The sequence below is a fragment of the Typopeltis vanoorti genome, chromosome 18, assembly GCF_054136105.1.
Source record: "Typopeltis vanoorti isolate ZY-2024b chromosome 18, IOZ_Tvanoo_1.0, whole genome shotgun sequence".
Taxonomy (NCBI): Eukaryota; Metazoa; Arthropoda; class Arachnida; order Uropygi; family Thelyphonidae; genus Typopeltis; species Typopeltis vanoorti.
Window position 1 is genome coordinate 23119004 of NC_143566.1, and position 18076 is coordinate 23137079.

The 18076-nt window shown below is 36.2% G+C and overlaps 1 protein-coding gene across 2 annotated transcripts in view; it reads right to left on the bottom strand.

Moving 5' to 3' along the window:
* The window catches only part of c11.1 (maestro heat like repeat family protein c11.1), a 763927-nt gene that overhangs the window by 513976 nt on the left and 231875 nt on the right, over nt 1-18076 (bottom strand). For both annotated transcript variants that reach the window (XM_090407949.1, XM_090407950.1), the window contains exon 14: nt 1215-1319. In XM_090407949.1, coding sequence (XP_090264075.1) covers nt 1215-1319 — 105 coding nt within the window. The remainder of the gene's footprint in view (nt 1-1214; nt 1320-18076) is intronic.

The window sequence follows — 18076 nt, forward strand, 5'->3', positions numbered from 1 at the left end:
ACACACAATGAGCCTGGAATCAATGCCAATGGTTTAAACATAAATAATATCAAATATGCAGATGATCTCGTCCTTCTTGCAAGAACCCCAAATGAACTACAAAAGTTGATCAACAAGCTAAACGAAACCTGTAAAACATATATCATGACAATAAATATACAAAAGACAAAAATGATGAAAATAGGGAGGAACAGAGCTACCATCTCAGCCACCCTAAACGGAGAACAAATAGAACAAGTAGACATATTCATATACATTGGATCAAAACTAACAGAAACAATAGATGAACTCAAAATAATCAAACACAGAATAGCGATAGGATGGACCACCATGGGAAAATTACAGAAAATCGGGGGAAAAAAAAGATATCTAAGCAAGCCAAAATCAAATTATATCAGGCAATAATTACACCAACAGTCATCTATGGAGCAGAAGTGTGGACAGTTAAAAAAAGAGAGGAGGAAAAAACTACTGGCATTTGAAATGAAATGCTTAAGAAAAATAAATAGAACAAGTTGGATAGAAAAGAAAACAAACATCACAGTCAAACAAGAACTATTGTATAAAAAGACAATAATAGAAAAAATTAGAAAACAACAACTGAGATGGTTTGGACACACTGTACACATGGACGCAGACAGACTTCCTAATGTCCTAATCAATACTTTTCCAACTGAAAAAAGAAGACCAAGAATTACCTGGATGAAATTAATAAAGAACATCTCGGGATGCAGAACATATAAGGAACTTTTTCGAACAGCAAGGAATAGAGAAGACTGGAAGATCCTGCTCAAGAGAAGACTCAACCAGTCTTAGACGGAAGAGAAGAAGAAGAAGCAGAAGATAAAATAAATTCTTGAGTACCTTTCGTCACACAAAGAAAGTGGGCAAGGCCATTTTGTCTGTAACAACTTTTTGAAAACTGACATAGAGCTGATCTTCAAAAACATGCACTTTTAGGATGTTACCTCCATCATTATTATTATTATTCAGGCCTCCATGGAGTCAAAAGACTCATCGAGGGGAGGTTTCCCCTGAGAAACACAAAGTCTATCCTACCACTCAATATCTTACCAGGCTTCTGACTTAACCAAATTTTTAATGCCTACTGTCAAATTAAATAATATAAAAGGTTTCTTTTTCATTTACTCATTTTTTTTTTCAAGTAAGAATATTAATTTGAAACTCAATGCAAATGAATCAGAAATACTGACCTTTTCCATTTTTTCAACTGTAGTTGTAAGTAAATGCATAACATTTTCACACATTCCACGTAAAGCTTCATTACTAACAAAATCTGGCTCATTTGGTCTTCGTGCCTAAGATACAGATAAAAGCAAAAAAAAAATTATTTTGTTAAAACTTATTCATATAAGAAAAGCATAATAATAAATATTTAAATTTTATCTCTAAATGTTAATTGCATGGAGAGTTCTCTTTCACTCTTCATTCCAAACATCATTTTTTCAATTTATTTTTGACTGCTTTAAAAGTTCTCTCCATGAGTTAACCTTAACTACATCAATGCTAGAGTCCTATTATTATCATTATTATTATATATTGGTTATAAATTACATTGGGCTAGAGAGCAACATGATTATACATAAAGATTTCAAACAATTGGTATGGAATAGTTTCCAATTCTAGCTGAAGGTTGTTTGCTTCAAGTCCTAAAGTATGCTAGATACTAAGTATTATATAGGCTGAATATGTGTAATCCAGATTCTTGGAATTTTTATGCCACCATTATTGTTGATATTAGGGTGGTTAATCAGAATTTTGCAGGCTTCTTTAAATTTTCTTTCATATCAGGTTTTTGTATGGCGTAAAGAGCGGGTACTTTTCCAATCAATATGGTGTAGGGTATTGAGAGCATGGTCAGAGAGGCCTGCTTCACCAAAATTGTTATATTTAATGTGTCTTATGTGTTCTTTTTTTATGTATAGGGATTGTACGTCCAGTTTCACCGATATAAGGTAAGTTATAGGTGCAGTGGATGCAATAAGCTCCAGGATCTGCCAAAGGGAGGAGAGGATCCTTAGAGGAGTTGAATATGTTTTTTAATTTTATAGTTGGTTTAAAGGTGGCATTGAGATTATAATGGCGTAGGATTCTGTTGATTTTTTTTCTGATAACCCTTTAATGTATAGGATGGCTATGGTTTTACTGTAATCTAAATTCTTTTTTGATGAAGTTTTATGAAGAACTTTATTAATAGTATTTTTGTTATAGCCATTATTTATAAATGTGTTGCTAATAATTTTTAATTCTTGTTTAAGAGCTTGATGATTAGAGCAAATTGTTATAGCTCTGTTTTTAAGGGTGTTAATGATTCCATATTTTTGTGATGGGTGGTGGTATGATTTTGTATGTATGTATTGGCCAGTATGTGTCGGTTTGCGGCAGACTGTGAAGGATAGACTGCCTGAGGGAAGACGTGTGATCAGTGTATCCAGGAATGGGAGCAAGTTCCGATTTTCAATTTCGATAGTAAATTGTATGCGTTCATGTTGTTTGTTCAGGTGGCTAAGGAATGTGTTCAATGTTTGTCACCCATGTGGCCAGATAACGAAAACATCAATGTATCTAAGCCACACTGTAGGTTTTAGAGTGAAGGAATTAAGAGCACTTTGCCCAAAAGCTCCCATATAAAAGTTAGCAATTGGAGGGGATTCCTTTTGTTATAGCCATTATAAATAATGGCTATAACAAAAATACTATTAATAAAGTTCTTCATAAAATTTCATCAAAAAAGAATTTAGATTACAGTAAAACCATAGCCATCCCATACATTAAAGGGTTATCAGAAAAAAAATCAACAGAATCCTACACCATTATAATCTCAATGCCACCTTTAAACCACCTATAAAATTAAAAAACATATTCAACTCCTCTAAGGATCCTCTCCTCCCTTTGGCAGATCTTGGAGCTTATTGCATCTACTGCACCTATAACTTACCTTATATCGGTGAAACTGGACGTACAATCCCTATACATAAAAAAGAACACATAAGACACATTAAATATAACAATTTTGGTGAAGCATGCCTCTCTGACCATGCTCTCAACATTCTACACCATATTGATTGGAAAAGTACCCGCTCTTTACGCCATACAAAAACCTGGTATGAAAGAAAATTTAAAGAAGCCTGCAAAATTCTGATTAACCACCCTAATATCAACAATAATGGTGGCATAAAAATTCCAAGAATCTGGATTACACATATTCAGCCTATATAATACTTAGTATCTGGCATACTTTAGGACTTGAAGCAAACAACCTTCAGCTAGAATTGGAAACTATTCCATACCAATTGCTCTCCAGTCCAATGTAATTTATAACCAACAGATAATAATAATAGGACTCTAGCATCGATGCAGTAAAGGTTTTTTTTTTTTCCACCAGGGGTCAGGCCAATAATTGTTGTAATGGTTGGTCAGTAACTTTAGCAAACCATGTAGATTGTAGTGCAGCTGGTTTCTCTGTATTTTATACCCAACATTTTATAACCCAATGTAATTTATAAGCAACAGATAATAATAATAATAGGACTCTAGCATCGATGCAGTAAAGGTTTTTTTTTTTCCACCAGGGGTCAGGCCAATAATTGTTGTAATGGTTGGTCAGTAACTTTAGCAAACCATGTAGATTGTAGTGCAGCTTGTTTCTCTGTATACAGTGTATATGCTCCAGAAGATGACCTTGATATGAAGGTCAAAAAGTCGACTGTTGATTTTGGTTTATATTAAACTAAAGTTTTACTCAAACACGGTAGTTGTGTCCATAATTTTCAAAGAAACTAGGAAATAAGAAATATGTTAACTGTTATCAAGAATCCACCTGAGGTAGAATACCAGTATCATACAGCTAACAGTTTGAATATCACCATGAGCATGGAAATTTGTGAATATCTTTAAGGTAGTACATAATTTCCATTCTCCAATGCAAGATCACCAATTCATTTTTTAATGGAGGCACAAATCTGCTTGAAAAGAGGATCATGTTTGGTCTCTAGAACACCATTTCTATATTATCTGAATCTTAGTGCATGCTTGCACACAGACACACTTCCATGCATGGGTACTAATGTATAACTGATTTACAGCCTTTCTTGGATGAGACTGATAATTTAAAAATAAATGTAATATTTTTGTTGTTATTTTTTAAGCATGAGAATCATAATATAAAGGTCACACATGCTACTATTCTATGCAACTGATAACTTTGGCTCCTTAAGACTCAAATCAAAATACTCAAAGGAAACCTTCACACAGAGAAGAGAATGAAGATTCTGACCTAAAGTCCAATTCTCACCTTCAAAGTTATCTCTCCATGATATTTCCTTAATGCTAACCATTTCATGGCAGCTAAGTTATTAGTATATATATCACATGTTCACATTAACAGTAAATGCATATTAGATGACATTTATCTCAATAGGGGGAAAAAAAAAAAAGAAGGCAAGCAAGTTTGGATGGTCTACCAATTTTTATTGGCTTAAACAAAAAAACAAAACAAAACAGGAGCCCAAAATGATAAAATGTCATGCCACCTAGGGGCAGTGGTCACTTAAACAAAAATCCAACTGTCTGTCAGGTAACAAGATTGAATAGTAAGGTAGTACCGTAACAAACTTGGTATCAGCAGAATTGAAGATGAGCATAATCTAGCTCTCTCTCCAAACTATGTCAACACTCTTCAACTCTCCCTCTCTAAAGCTTGACTTTCTACAGTTGCAATACTGCAACAGTGAGGTTATCCTTTTATCCTTCTTGGAGACCACAACTCACGCTGGCTTCTGTTCTCCAGTTCCACTGATCAGGTAGGCAGGGATGCTGAGGTGTTTGCCATCAGCAATGGCCTATCTCAAATCATCAATCTTCCAACCAGAATACCTGACAACCCTCCCTTTCAAATCTGCCAACACACTTGACTTCTTCCTAACAAGCTCCCCCTTCCAAGTATACTGTGGTTTATTGGTAACTCAGACCACAACTTCGTACGTCTCTTATGCCATGGAACAACCTCCACCCACCAGTTCAGAGTTTCGTGCCAACAGTGAGGACCTCTGAGACTTCTATTCCTCCTTCCCATGGTCTGACTACTGCTTTTGATCTGACTACAGTTCTTTTGATCCAAACACCTGCTCAGAACGAATAATAGAAATCCTCATAAGAATGATGGCTTTCATCTCTTATTCCACTCCAAATTTGCAGCCATTCTCTAAGCCTTGGTTCTCAAAAAAAGTGTATCAATGCTGTAAAACAAAAAAAAAGTCTGCTTATCACAAATGGCTGAAGACCAAAACTCTCTGTCCACTGGAAAGAGAATTACAGAAGTATCATAATGAAATAACTGGTGTTACCAAGATGAAGAAAACTGAAAGAGGAAGGATTCTACTAGGAAGGATTTCTCTCAGGACATGGTCTGGTTATTACTAACACCATGTTAAAACATAAAAATGTGCACAAATACACATGGAGAAAAGAGGCAAGGAATAAGAAAGTCTCATTGATGCAGGACACCAGAGTATACAGAGGATTTGAAATTGGAAGCAATCAACATTTAGTCTTGAGCATGATAAAACTGAATTTCATATTGAAAAGAAGAACATGTAAGAAAGTTTTAAAGCGAACAAAAGTTGAGCAGCTCTCAAATGTGAACCGTAGACTAAAATACACAAATATTATTCAAGAAAAAATGCGAGTTTGAGAACAGGAACCAAACTCTGAAGAAAACACTAATTGATTCAGCCAAAGAGGCATGTGGTGAGGTTGTCTGCAAGGATAGAAAAATCAGAACACCATCGTGGACACAGGAAGTTAAAGAGGCAGTGAAGGAAAAGAAGAAAGCATATCAAAAGTTCCTGGCAAATAAGTCAGCTTGTGCTCTTAGAGAATACAGAGACAAATGTAAGAAAGCTAAACACTGTGTAAAACTAGCTAAACAAAAGTCATGGGAGGACTTTTGCAAGAAAATAGAAAATAAATATCAAGAAGGTGGCAAAATATTTTGGAGATTGTTTAAAAAGCTTAGAAATGGAGGAAAGAGTATTGTAAAAGGAGTTAGAGATGATAAGGGTGACATGAAAACAGAAGAAAATGATATCCTTCAAGTATGGAGTAATTACTTTGAAAAACTGCTAAATAAAACAAGCAGTGAAGACAGCACAGTGGTAAAAAACACTGACCAGGCATACAGTCAGGAATATATATCCATACTTGAAGTAGAAAAAGCCATCCAAGGCTTAAAAATATGGAAAGGCAGAAATGCTCAAGTATGGAGGTATAAAAGTCTTACAGTGGCTGCACTGTAGTTCAGAAGGCTTGGACAGAGGGATGAATTCCTGATGATTGGAGTAGAGCTCTCATAGTGCCCATATATAAAAAGGGAAATAAAACTAAATTTGAGAATTACAGAGGTATTTCCCTACTGAGTGTTCCTGTTAAGATTTATGCAAGTATACTTGAGAAACGGTTGAGAAGAATTGAGGAAAAGAAGCTTGGTGAAGAACAAGCTAGATTCAGGCCAAATAGAGGCTGCCAGAATCAGATTTTCACTTTATGACAAATAGTTAAGAAATCATAGGAATATAACAAAAATCTGTATTTAAATTTTGTAAATTTGGAAAATACAAGGTGCCAAGAGGAAAGCTATTCAAAACACTGAAGTTATAGTGTTGATGGGTCATTATATCAAGCAATACTTTGAGTTGTAAGTCAGCAGTTAGAATTGAAGGAAGTACAGGAAGATCGTTTAATATTAAATCTGGTGTTAGACAAGGATGTACGTTATCCACTATTCATATCGATCACATTATGAAGGAAAGTGGTATTAAACATGATATCAATATTGGAGGTGTTAATCTTAGCTCTTTGCTTTATGCAGATGATGTTATACTTCTAAATAAATCTGCTACAAGTCTGCAAGATTTCCTGACTAAATTGAATACCTGTTGTAATAGATATGGTATGAAGGTAAGCATTAAAAAGACAAAGACAATGAAAATAGGCAGAATCGTTGAAAATGTCAACTGCATTGTGAACAGAGAACCTGTGGAACAAGTAAAACATTTCACCTACTTAGGCATGATTTTTAGTGAAGATGGTAAATTAAATATGGAAATAGACAACAGAATCAATAAAGCTGGTATAGAAGGAAGTCAACTGAATAAATTTATATGGATTCTCGTAGACAGGCTTATACGTTGGTTATGCATTATTAAAACACTTAAGGAATAGAACAACGTAGTTAAGGATATAAATTTAATTAAACTAATAAATATTTTCCGATATTTCGGCAATGTCACATTGCCATTTTCTAAAGGAACTTACAAAAAAGTTACGTGCACGTAGGCACTACAGCACAGAAACTGGGAATGAAGAGATGAAGCTATTGTTCTCCTAACAGTCCTGTTGGTGCCCTCTAGCGGGCTAAGTAGGTGTTCTTGGCCGTTGGGCTGAAGGTCTGCAGATGTAGGCCTCCCAAATTTGGTGCAGTCGCATACAACCAAATTTGTTGAGGTTTGGAGAATTTCTTAGGGCTGAGGCTGATTCCATAAAGAGTCTTTCAAATTTGTATTTGCTACGGTGTATCACTGTGGCTTTCTTCCACCGTATTCTGTGGCGTGTATCCAGAGCATGGTCCGCAAGCCCAGAATGACTGTATTTGTGAAAACGGATGTAGTCCTTGTGTTCCGAAATTCTGATATTCGCTGTCCTGCCTGTTTGGCCAAAGTAAGACAGTTTACAACTGCAAGGGACCTGGTAAACACCAGGTAGGTCTAGGGGAAGTGGTTGGTCTTTGGTGGAGCGGATAAGGGATGCCAATTTTCTGTAAGGTTTGTAACAGGAGGTCAGGTCATGCTTTTTTAAGATTTTGGTAATCTTTTCCGAGGTGCCTCGGATGTAGGGAATGGCGATGGATTTAGAGTAATCCTTGTTGTGTGTGTGTGGGGGGGGGGGGGGGATCTGTGGTTTGTAGGTTCTAATATTTTTTGGATTTTTCTTAGCCATTGGCTGAGAAAGTGTTGAGGATGTGATTTAGTTCAGTGTTTAGGGCCAAGTCGTTTGACATAATGACAATACTGACATAATGGTCAGCTTTGATGTGTCCCCTTTATTTCCAAATGTCCCACTCAAGGAAACTTTGGAGCTAATCCAAGCTAAATTTTCTCCCGATATCTCAGCCTTATTTCAGTTCACAATGAACTCAGGCTATTTCGTTTGGCAGGGACAATTCTACAGACAAATAGAGGGGGACAGCCATGGGTTCTCCACTCTCCCCACCCTTGGCCAATTTCTTTATGGAGACCTTTGAAGAAAAAGCCTTAGCCTCTGCCCCACAAAAACCAACCATATGGCTTCGCTACGTTGATGATGTGTTCGCTATTTGGCCACATGGCTCTGAAACACTTCTCTCCTTCTTAACACACTTAAACAACCAACACCCCAGAATCAAATTCACTCTGGAAAAAGAGGAAAACAACAGCCTCCCTTTCCTAGACACACTAGTCACCCGCCAGTCTAATGGATCCTTGGTTTTCTCAGTTTACAGAAAACCCACCCATACAGGCAGATACATTCACCAACAATTCCCCCCCCCCCTCACAACAATATGGAGTAGTGAAAACACTATACAACAGGGCTAAACTAATGTGTTCAAACGACTTGGCCCTAAACACTGAACTAAATCACATCCTCAACACTTTCTCAGCCAATGGCTACCCCCCCCCCCCAAAAAAAAAAAAAAATCCAAAAAATATTAGAACCTACAAACCACAGATCCCCCCCCCCCCCACAACAAGGATTACTCTAAATCCATCACCATTCCTTACATCCGAGGCACCTCGGAAAAGATTATCAAAATCTTTAAAAAGCATGACCTGACCTCCTGTTACAAACCTTACAGAAAATTGGCATCCCTTATCTGCTCCATCAAAGACCAACCACTTCCCCTGGACCTACCTGGTGTTTACCAAGTCCCTTGCAGTTGTAAACTGTCTTACTTTGGCCAAACAGGCAGGACAGCAAATATCAGAATTTCGGAACACAAGGACTACATCCGTTTTCACAAATACAGTCATTCTGGGCTTGCGGACCATGCTCTGGATACACGCCACAGAATACGGTGGAAGAAAGCCACAGTGATACACCGTAGCAAATACAAATTTGAAAGACTCTTTATGGAATCAGCCTCAGCCCTAAGAAATTCTCCAAACCTCAACAAATTTGGTTGTATGCGACTGCCCCAAATTTGGGAGGCCTACATCTGCAGACCTTCAGCCCAACGGCCAAGAACACCTACTTAGCCCACTAGAGGGCACCAACAGGACTGTTAGGAGAACAATAGCTTCATCTCTTCATTCCCAGTTTCTGTGTTGTAGTGCCTACGTGCACGTAACTTTTTTGTAAGTTCCTTTAGAAAATGGCAATGTGACATTGCCGAAATATCGGAAAATATTTATTAAAGTTTAATTTAATTTATATCCTTAACTACGTTGTTCTATTCCTTAAGTGTTTTAATAATAAATTTATATGGAATAAGAGAGAAATTAGCCAAAACACTAAATTAGCTATGTATACAAGACAGTGTTCAAACCAATTTTAACTTATGGATTTGAGAGCTGGGTTAGAAGTAAAACATTTGACCAAAGACTACAGACCGCAGATATGAGAGTCCTGAGAAAGATTAAGGGCATGAACAGATGACATCAATGGCAATATCATATTAAAATGAGGATATCAGGAAAGAACTTTATATTGTTAGCATCCAGGAATGCATTAGCTAGCTAATCTCACATGGCATGATCACTTAAGCAGAATGGGAGAGCAAAGTGTTTTCAAAACAAGTGTTCTCTGCCAGGTTGGTAGCAAAACGACCCAGAGGAAGACCAAGATATAGGTGGATTGATACAGTAAAAAGTACCTTAGAAGACAGAAATATAAGACCTGATAATATTGGAGTCTTGACAGGTAACAAACTGATTTGGAGAAAAATTGTACATAGGAAGTTAGTAATGGTGTAAATTTTTCATGTAGTACTATTATATCCTGTATACCCCTTGAGGGTATATATCAGGAATTTGATGATGATGATGTTATTTCTTCCATTTATATTTATGTCTTCACACATATGTAGTCCTTCATCTACTAATTCTTTTAGGGGTACAGGTTGAATAAATATGATGTGGGCAGCCTTGCATAACTCCATTTTTAATTGCTATTTGATCTGTTTCTATGTGTTTGTATTTCACTATTGCTTGTGTTTCTGAATAGTAATTCTTGATACAATTTAATAGGTATATGCTGAACCCTCTGTTTTCTAGAATTTTAAATAGGCTTTCTTTTTGGCTCGACACATCATTTTAACTCCAAACAACTTCTAACTTTCATAAATCCATCCAACCATTAAACACTGCTTCCATATCTGTGGGTAGTTTCACTAAGCGCTCCCTAAAGATAATGGACTTTGTATAAAAAAGGACAGTCGGCTGATTAATGACCTCTCACTCACTAATACACTTCATTCTCTTTTATATAGGTTCTCATTTTCTGCTGCTTGCATCTTCCAGAAATACTTCTACAGCTGCTGTTCAACAGAATCAATATGAATAATATCTTCGCTCTTAGTCAAATCAGTTTAGACATGTGCAGCAATTAATCAACACTCTTAGTTACAGTGCATTTCCAAACTCAAATAACAAATTTTGTCTCCTCTTTGTTCATCCCTTCCACTGCTTCCCTCTCATTTGTTTCCCAAGGAATACAATCCACATCTCTTCAAGATAAATGTGAAGAAGTTCATTCTTGCCCATCCACAGTATTAGTGTACTATAGGTTGACTAACCTCTTGTGGATGGGTTACCCATAAAAAGATGTGAAACTAAATCATCAATCTACTTGATCTATTCTCAAATTTGCACACCGATTCCTTTCTCAGAATATCATGTGTAACTTAATTTACTCAATTCATCATCAAATTCCTGTCATGTACCCTCACGGGATGTACAGGATGTGATAGTACTACACGAAAAATTTACACCATTACTAACTTCCTATCTACAATTTTCCTCCAGATCACTCTGTTACTTGTCAAGACTCCAATATTATCAGCTCTTATATTTCTGTCGTCGAAGGCACTTTGAACCGTATCAATCCATCTATATCTTGGTCTTCCTCTGGGTCGTTTTCCTGCCAGCATGTCAGAGAACACTTGTTTTGTCGATCTTTTCCTGCCCATACCACCAAAGATTAGCTCTACTAAGGCATTCCTGGTTGCCGACAATGGCTAGTTCTTTCCTAACATCCTCGTTTTTAATATGATATTGCCATTGATGCCATCTGTTCACACTTTTAATCTTTCTCAGAGCTCTCATATCTGCAGTCTCTAGTCATTGGTCAAGTGTTTTACTTCTGACTCAGCTCTCAGATGCATAAATTAAAACTGGTTTGAACACTGTCTTGTATACAGCTAATTTAGTGTTCCGACTAATTTCTCTTATTCCATATGAATTTATTCAATTGACTTCCTACTATACCAGCTTTGTTGATTCTGTTGTCTATTTCCATATTTAATTTACCATCTTCACTAAAAATCGTGCCTAAGTAGGTGAAATGTTTTACTTGTTCCACAGGTTTCTCTGTTCACAAAGCAGTTGACATTTTCAACGATTCTGCCTATTTTCATTGTCTTTGTATTTTTATAGCTGACCTTCACACCATATCTATTACAACAGTTATTCAATTTAGTCAAGGAATCATGCAGACTCGTAGTGGATTTATCGATAAGTATAACATCATCCGCATAAAGCAAAGAACTGACATTAACATCTCCAATTTTGATATCATGTTTAATACCACTTTCCTTCATAATGTGATCCATATAGATAATAACAGAGGGGATAATGTACTTCCTTGTCTCACACCAGATTTAACATTAAACCATCTTCCTGTACTTCCATCAATTCTAAATGCTGACTTACAACTCAAATAAAGACTAAGTATTGCTTGATATAATGCCCCATTGACATCATATAACTGCAGCGTATATTGAATAGCTTCTCTCTTGGCACCTAGTCATATGCCATTTCAAAATCGACAAAACTTAAATACAAATTTTTGTTATATTCCCATGCTTTCTCGACTATTTGTCGTAAAGTGAAGATCTGATCCTAACAGCCTCTATTTGGCCTGAATCCAGCTTGTACTTCACCAAGCTTTTCTTCCACAACTCTTCTCAACCATTTTTCAAGTATACTTGCATAGATCTTGCCAGGAACACCTAGTAGGGAAATACCTCTGTAATTCTCACATTCAAAGTTATTTCCCTTTTTATATATGGGTACTATGAGAGCTGTACTCCAATAATCAGGAATTCGTCCCTCTGTTCAGGCTTTTTGAAGTGAAGCCACTGTAAGACTTTTATATCACCATACTTCAGCATTTCTGGTTGAATATCATCAACTCCTGCTGCCTTTCCACATTTCAAGCCTTTGATGGCTTTTTCTACTTCAAGTATGGATATATATTCCTGACTGTATGCTGGTCAGTGTTTTTTACCACTGTGCTGTCTTCACTGCTTGTTTCATTTAGCAGTGTTTCAGGGTAATTACACCATACTTCAAGGATATCATTTTCTTCCATTTTCATGTCACCTTTATCATCTCTAACTCCTTTTAACTGTAAAAGGAGTTAGAGATGATAAAGGTGACTTCCTAAAAATGGAGGAAAACTCTTTCCTCCATTTCTAAGCTTCTTCAACAATCTCCAAAATATTTTGCCACCTTCTTGATATTTATTTTCTATATTCTTGCCAAAGTCCTCCCATGACTTTTGTTTAGCTTGTTTTACACAGTGTTTAGCTTTCTTACATTTGTCTTTGTATTCTCTAAGAGCACAAGCTGACTTATTTGCCAGGAACTTTTGATATGCTTTCTTCTTTTCCTTCACTGCCTCTTTAACTTCCTGTGTCCACCATGGAGTTCTAATTTTTCTATCCTTCCAGACAACTTCACCACATGCCTCTCTAGCTGAATCAATCAGGGCTTTCTTCAAGGCTTGCCAGTGAATCTCCAAAGTTTGATTCCTGTTCTCAAACTCTTTCATTTTTTCTTCAATAATCTTTGTATATTTTAGTCTACAGTTCACATCTGAGAGCTGCTCAACTTTTATTCGCTTTAAAACTTTCTTACATGTTATTCTTTTCAATATGAAATTCAATTTTATCTTGCTCAAGACTAAATAGTGATCGCTTCCAATTTCAAATCCTCTGTACTCTCTGGTGTCCTGCACCGGGAGAAACATCACTATCAACAATTTAATGAAAAATTCAGATAATTTTACAATATCAAGAGGAAAGTAATTATGAAGTAATTCAATTGTATCCGTCAGAGGGATATTTGTAAAGAGTGAGACTACATCAAAACTCACTAGAAGATCTGCAGGTTGTAAGGAACATTTTGAACATATTCTGGATGTTTTTGCTGTATGGAACTCCACCTTGTCTGATCTTCATGAATTTCTTGAAAAATTAATTCAATAAACCCAAGAATCAAATTTACCCTGTAGCCAATTAGAGATAGTTAGCCCAAGACTATTACTAATTATAAGTGGCAACTAATAAAGAGATGGATAACAAGTGCTGAAATCTCTCTCTCTTTATATATATATATATAAAGAGAGAGGGATGGCAGCAGTTGTTTACCCATCTTGTTTACCACACAGACATACACACACACACTTCTATTTTTCTAGTAACCAATATGGCTACAGTCCTTGGTTACACAACTTATACACAGTTCCTAATACAGGTAACCCTCGTATAACACAGTATTTATACAACACGGTTTCGAAATAACGAGGTATACAAATTGTAGTACCCCTTGTTTAACACAGTATTTATACAATGGGGTTTCGTTATAACACGGTCTACAAATTGTACTAACCCTTTATCTTTTCATATGATATGTCCACCCATATCGCGCATGTAGTTATATGTAGCAAATTTATATTAGTGGAAATACCCTATAGTGAGAATGTACGTCAATTGTTTACCGTATAAAGTGTTTATTGTTGAAAATTGTCTTCGTTTTCTGCCAGGAAAGTGCATTAAAAATCATGTATGTTAATCTCAAGCTGAGCACTTTATTTTTTGATGAGTTACATACAATATGTAATCCTCCTTTTATTCAAAAAATTATTTTTATGGTAATGGCGTCTTAGAGGGCTTCTGAGATGGTCGAAAATGAAATTAGTGAATTAATTGATGGGGAAATAGATTTAAATGAGGAGGAACTGGAACAATTAATATATGACGTCAAACTAAATGGAGTATATGTTGATAACTAAACGAAAATTCTGCCGAAGATTCTGATTGTGATGAATCCGTTAAAGAATTCAGTTTAAACAAATTAGCAGAAGGATTGGACTTGGCAAGAAAGTTAGGAAGTTATTTTATGGATAATGATCCCTGAATGGAGCACTCTGGAAAATTCATCAGACAACTGGATGTTTCTTTAGCTCCATATTATGAACTTAATCAATATTTTCAGCATAGTGGTAAGCAAGGTCTTATTACTGACTTCTTGATAACTAAACCAGCCAAAGTATGCAATGACAATTATACAAATGATGTCCAAGAGATTTCAACTGATGGTGCCGTCCGGCCACTCGTAAATAAAAAACAACTATGTTTTTTTAGTTTTGAAGACAGAGATGACGATTAAAATATGCACTTCAATTTTATTTTGCCTAATACAATTATTCATTATGTGCAATGAAGTTTACGTACTATTCATAATTTTCATAAATTTATACTATGCATTTGTTTCATAGTTTATGTTTTCTTAACTTACATGAATTACCATCATCAAATTCCTGCCATGTACCGTCAAGGGGTGTACAGAATATAATAGTACTACATGAAAAAAAGTACATCATTACTAACTTCCTATCCACAATCTTCCTCCAAATCAGTCTGTTACTTGTCAAGACTCCAACATTATCAGATCTTATATTTCTATCGTCTAAGGCACTTTGTAATGTATCAATACATCTATATCTTGGTCTTCCTCTGGGTCATTTTGCTACCAACCTGGCAGAGAATAGTTGTTTTGCTAATCTTTCTTTACCCACCCATTCTGTTTAAGTGACCACACCACCTGAGATTAGCTCTGCTAACGCATTCCGACTAACTTCTCTAGCATTAATGTTCCGACTAACTTCTCTCTTATTCCATATGAATTTATTCAATTTACTTCCCACCATACCAGCTTTGTTGATTCTGTTGTCTATTTCTATATTGAATTTACCATCTACATTAAAAATCGTGCTTAAGTAGCTGAAATGTTTTACTTGTTCCACAGCTTCTCCATTCACAACACAGATTTTCTGCCTATTTTCATTGTCTTTGTCTTTTTATTGCTGATCTTCATACCATATCTATTACAACAGTTATTCAATTTAGTCAGGGAATCTTGCAGACTCGTAGTGGATTTATTCATAAGTATAACATCATCCGCATAAAGCAAAGAGCTGACATTAACATCTCCAATTTTGATATCGTGTTTAATACCACTTTCCTTCATAATGTGATCCATATAGATTATGAATAACAGAGGGGATAATGTACATCCTTGTCTCACACCAGATTTAACATTAAAGCATCTTCCTGTATTTCCTTTAAAATTCTAACTACTGACTTACAACTCAAATAAAGACTAAGTATTGCTTGATATAATGCCCCACTGACACCATATAACTGTAGTGCATTGAATAGCTTCTCTCTTGGCACCTTGTCATATGCCTTTTCCAAATCAACAAAACTTAAATACAGATCTTTGTTATATTCCCATGCTTTCTCGACTATTTGTCGTAAAGTGAAGATCTGATCCTGACAGCCTCTATTTGGCCTGAATCCAGCTTGTTCTTCACCCATCTTTTCTTCCACAATTCTTCTCAATCGTTTCTCAAGTATACTTGCAGAGATCTTGCCAGGAACACTTAGTAAGGAAATACCTCTGTAATTCTCACATTCAGTTTTATTATTGGAGTACAGTTCTCATAGTAGCCATATATAAAAGGCTACTATGAGAGCTGTACTCCAATAATCAGGAATTCGTCCCTCTGGCCAGGCTTTCTGAACTATGAAGTGCAGCCACTGTAAGACTTTTATACCACCATACTTCAGAATTTCTGGTTGAATATCATCTACTCCTGCTGCCTTTCCACATTTTAAGCATTTGATGGCTTTTTCTACTTCAAGTATGGATATATATTCCTGAGTGTATGCCTGGTCAGTGTTTTTTAACACTGTGCTGTCTTCACTGCTTGTTTCATTTAGCAGTTTTTCAAAATAATTACTCCATACTTCAAGGATATCTTTTTCTTCCGTTTTCATGTCACCTTTATCATCTCTAACTCCTTTTAAAGCACTCTTTCCTCCATTCCTAAGCTTCTTCAACAACCTCCAGAATATTTTGCCACCTTCTTGATATTTATTTTCTATATCCTTGCCAAAGTCCTCCCATGACTTTTGTTTAGCTAGTTTTACACAGTGTTTAGCATTCTTGCATTTGTCTCTGTATCCTCTAAGAGCACAAGCTGACTTATTTGCCAGGAACTTTTGATATGCTTTCTTCTTTTCCTTCACTGCCTCTTTAACTTCCCGTGTCCACCATGGAGTTCTAATTTTTCTATCCTTGCAGACAACTTCACCACAGCCTATCTAGCTGAATCAATCTGGGTTTCTTCATAGTTTGCCACTGAATCTCCAAGGTTTGGTTCCTGTTCTTAAGCTCTTTCATTTTTTCTTCAATAATTTTTGTGTATTTTAATGTACAGTTCACATCTTAGAGCTGCTCAACTTTTATTCGCTTTAAAACTTTCTTACATGTTATTCTTTTCAATATGAAATTCAATTTTAACCTGCTCAAGACTAAATAGTGATCACTTCGAATTTCAAATCCTCTGTACATTCTGGTGTCCTGCACCGGGGAGAAAACATCACTATCAACAATAACATAGTCAATGAGACTTTTCTTATTCCTTGCCTCTTCTCTCCATGTGAATTTGTGCACATTTTTATGTTGGAACATGGTGTTAGTAATAACCAGTCCATGTCCTGAGCAGAAATCCAACATATATTTGCCATTATTATTAGCTTTGCTCTTTTCTCCAAATTTTCCCAAAATATTTTTCTATGACTGACATAATTTCCTATTCTGCTATTTAGATCCCCAACAAGGACCAACTTTTCCTTTTTCATTGTGTCAGTTGCTTTTTCTAAAGCATCAAAAAATTCCTACACTTCTACCTTAGTAGAACCTTCTGCGGGACCATAGGCTCAAATAAGTCTCATTGTCCAGTTCCCCATTCTCATATTTGCCCACATTACTCTACTTGAGACTGCCTGCCATTCAAGAAGATTAGCCTCGTATTTTGTGTTGAATACTATGGCTACTCCTTCTTTTCATCGATTGTCATTGCCTGAATATAACATTTTGTATTTATTGTTCAGAAAGATCTCACCAGTTTTTGTCTTTTTTGTTTCAGTCACCCCTATTATGTCGATCTGGTACTTATCTAATTCCTCAGCTAGCCCCATTCCTTTGCCATTCACATTTCTTATGTTGATAGTACTGATCTTTAACTCTGTGATGTTGAGTTAGGGTGTGTTTTCGGATTTTTTCCAGTAGTTGACTTTTCGCTGTTCGCCCTGGTTCTCTGGCAAAAACAATGGGGGCCTTGTTTAACCGGGCGATGCCCAGCCGGCATGAAATTTTGTCATGTTGTACCATCATGTTTTATTTTGGTTTAACCAATAAGAATATAATTTGGTCGGCTAAATCCCAAATTGCCAGCCCATCCTCGTTCGTTCAGTATCCAAGTGGATACCCAACAGGGTGCACCACGAGAAAGTGAGGATTGGACATTAGGTCAGAAGCCCTGGTCGGTTCTCCGCATTCCTTTAAAGGCTATGTGGAGATTTCCTCTTAGTTATACAGCTTTGACCCTTAAGCACCCCACATGAATTACCTGAAGTAAATAAAAATACAGTAGGCCTGTGTAGCTCAGT